This window comes from Asparagus officinalis, chromosome 4 (assembly GCF_001876935.1).
Source record: "Asparagus officinalis chromosome 4, Aspof.V1, whole genome shotgun sequence".
Taxonomy (NCBI): domain Eukaryota; kingdom Viridiplantae; phylum Streptophyta; class Magnoliopsida; order Asparagales; family Asparagaceae; genus Asparagus; species Asparagus officinalis.
In genome coordinates this window covers 36,064,005-36,066,891 of record NC_033797.1, presented here as the reverse complement: position 1 = coordinate 36,066,891, position 2,887 = coordinate 36,064,005, and the positions used below count along the sequence as shown (strand labels likewise).

General features: G+C 46.9%; 1 protein-coding gene across 1 annotated transcript in view; it reads left to right on the top strand.

Annotated features, from left to right (window-relative positions):
• LOC109837184 (4-coumarate--CoA ligase-like 1) overlaps positions 2,312-2,887 on the top strand; it is a 3,011-nt gene continuing 2,435 nt past the window's right edge. The window contains exon 1 of the mRNA XM_020405318.1: positions 2,312-2,591. Coding sequence (XP_020260907.1) covers positions 2,445-2,591 — 147 coding nt within the window. The 5' untranslated portion in view covers positions 2,312-2,444. The remainder of the gene's footprint in view (positions 2,592-2,887) is intronic.

Genomic DNA, 2,887 nt, shown 5'->3' with positions numbered 1-2,887 from the left:
TTGAAAAGGAAAATAGTGGAATGTATTCATTTGTGTTTGGATAGACAATGAAGGGATGGGAGGGTAAGCTATAATATGTGTATGTTTAGAATAGGGAATGAGAAGGGAATAGGAGCTACTTGACCAGTTTGTCCTTTTTTTAATAAAATAAGAAAGAACGTTTTTTGGTTTTCTCATATAGGGTAACACTGAAATTTTAAGAAAATTCTACATGAAACCCCTCCCTTCTCCTCCCAATCCATTCTCCTTTGAAGGGTTGAGAAAGTGACTGAACTTTTTATAGAATTGGCGAAAGATTTGGTGAAGAACAGGTTTTGGACACAGGGGGAACAGTTTTGGAGTTGTTCGGTCGATCGCGGTGCAAGGTCGGTCGACTAAATTCATGCACATACCCTAGAATCGAGTCTGGACTTCGTGCGGTTGACCGCCGCAGTCGACCGCCATACCCTGTAGGATTTTTCTAGTTCTATCGTTTGATCGTGGTCGACCGCGAGCTTTGTGGCGGGGGGCCCCCCGCTGTAGGATTTTTCTAGTTCTATCGTTTGATCGTGGTCGACCGCGAGCTTTGTGGCGGTCGACCATCAGTCGGGTCAAGTCCAAGTTGAGTTGTTTCCTGTTCTTAATTGGTTTGGTGTTTGGTATAAATACCAACACATTTTAAGGTTTCTTTGGAGCAGTCAAGGGATATTTTAAGTACAGAAAAGAGAGATCTTTCTGAGCTATTGGTTAGGGTTATTGTTTGAGAGATTGAGAGCTTTGTTGGTGAGATTAGCTGGTTTGTTTTGAATAATTTGTAATCTCAGTTTGTACTCTCCTTCTCTATTAGCGAAAAACTCATCCCCCCTTGCCCCGTGGACGTAGACAACTTGCCGAACCACATAAAAATTGTTTGTTTGTGTTTGTGCCATTATTTTGCATTGTTTGGCTTTCTCTCTTGGCGTTTGTGTTTGGTTCCTCGAAGCACAATAATTGGCTTCCGCGCACAACATTTTTTACGTTTCATCCCTCCCTTCATCTCCCATTGCTAACTAAAAAGTGTAAACAAACACAATGTTAGGAGGGTTAGCATTGTAAACCTTCCCCTCCCCTCTTAAAAAACCCAAAAATGTTTTTTGGCTCGTACTTTAACGCGCGAGCCAAAAAGCACAGAGACAAGGGGTGGGACCCACTGTGACCCCTGTTTCTGTGCGAGTTGGCTCGCACGTTAAAGCGCGAGCTAAAAAACAATGCTTAAAAAACTCTATCCAAACTTGAATAATAGATTCGAAGGAGTTATTTTTAACTTCCACAAGATTTGAAGTGCTCTTTTAAAATAAATTTGGCGACCAGAATACGCGAAGAAAAAATAAATATAGATGATGCATGTACTTGCCAAATAAAAAGTCCACGGCCCCCTAAATATCGCCAGTCGCTAGTGCCCTACTCACAAATCACACGCCAAACCCGTCAACTCCCTTCTAGAATCTTGAGAAGGAAAAAGAAAAAAAAAAGTAACAATCAATCCCCAACTTAATTTCGAAACAAAACAGAACTCTAAAATAAGAACCCACCATCTTCCATCTCCAAAGCTCCATCTCTTCCTCCTCTCCAACAAAACAATGTCAGCCTCCATTTACAACTCCACCATGGAATCTACACCTCCCCTGACCCTCAATCAGCTTCCCCTCCGACCCCAGCCTCTCAATTGATCTCCTTCCTCTTCCGCCGCCTCGATTCCTTCCCCGACCGCCCCGCCCTCGTCGACTCCGACTCCGACGGCCGCAACCCTAACTTCCGTCAGCTCCGCTCCGCCGTTCCTCCTTCGCCTCCGCCCTCTCCCGCCTCGGCATCCGCAAGGGCGACGTCGTCCTCATCTTCACACCCCAACTCCGTCCTCTCCCCGCCTCCTTCCTCTCCATCGTCTCCCTCGGCGCCATCGCCACCACCGTCAACCCCCAATACACCGCCGGCGAGCTCAAGAAGCAGGCCCTAGACTTCCGGCGCAAGCTCGTCCTCACCGTCCCCGACCTCGTCCCAGAGCACCTCCCTCAAACTCCCAAAATAATCCTACTAGCCAAAAACGCCAGCAAAGATGTTTCCTTTCCCACGTTTTACGACCTGATCAAGGACAGCTCGGCCGGCGGAGGATTCGCATCCGCCGGAGATCAACCCAGGACGACACGGCGGCGCTGCTCTACTCCTTCGGGACGACCGGAGCAAGGAGTCGTGTGACGCCACCGCAACTTCATTCTACGCGGGTCATGATCGCCGCCGACGACGGTGGGGGAACGGAGAGGACGTACCTCTGTTTCTGCCGATGTTTCACGTTTCGGCTATCGATGTGAATACACGCAGCTGGCGAGGGGGAAACACGGTGGTGGTGATGGAGAGGTTCGAGATGGAGAAGATGTTGGGGGCAATCGAGAAGGTTCAGGGTTAGCCACTTGTTCGTTGTGCCGCCGGTGATGATCGGGCTCGCGAAGCAGGGGATGGTGATGAGACGGAGGTTTGATTTGGGTTCGTTGAGGTGGGTTTGTTCGGGGGCCGCGCCGCTCGGGAGGGATGTGATGGAGGAGGTTGCCAATAGTTTTCCCGAAGTTGAATTGGTCCAGGTAGTGCTACTGGTTTGATTTTATCTGTTTTGGGGTGTTAACTTTAACTTGGAATTTCATTAAATCAAAATTTGGTGTTTTACTATGATAATGATGCTTCAAATTCAAGATTGATGTATACTCAGAGGTCTAGAGACTAGAGTTGCAAAAGTTTGCCTGATTAAGTCCATGTATTGAGATGATTTTTTATTTATTAGGAATGCTATTTGATTTGGTTTTAGGACACATTTCACAAAACTCCTGAACTTTCTGTATGTCACGAAACAACCCTAAACTTCCAAATTTTCTCAAAGAAT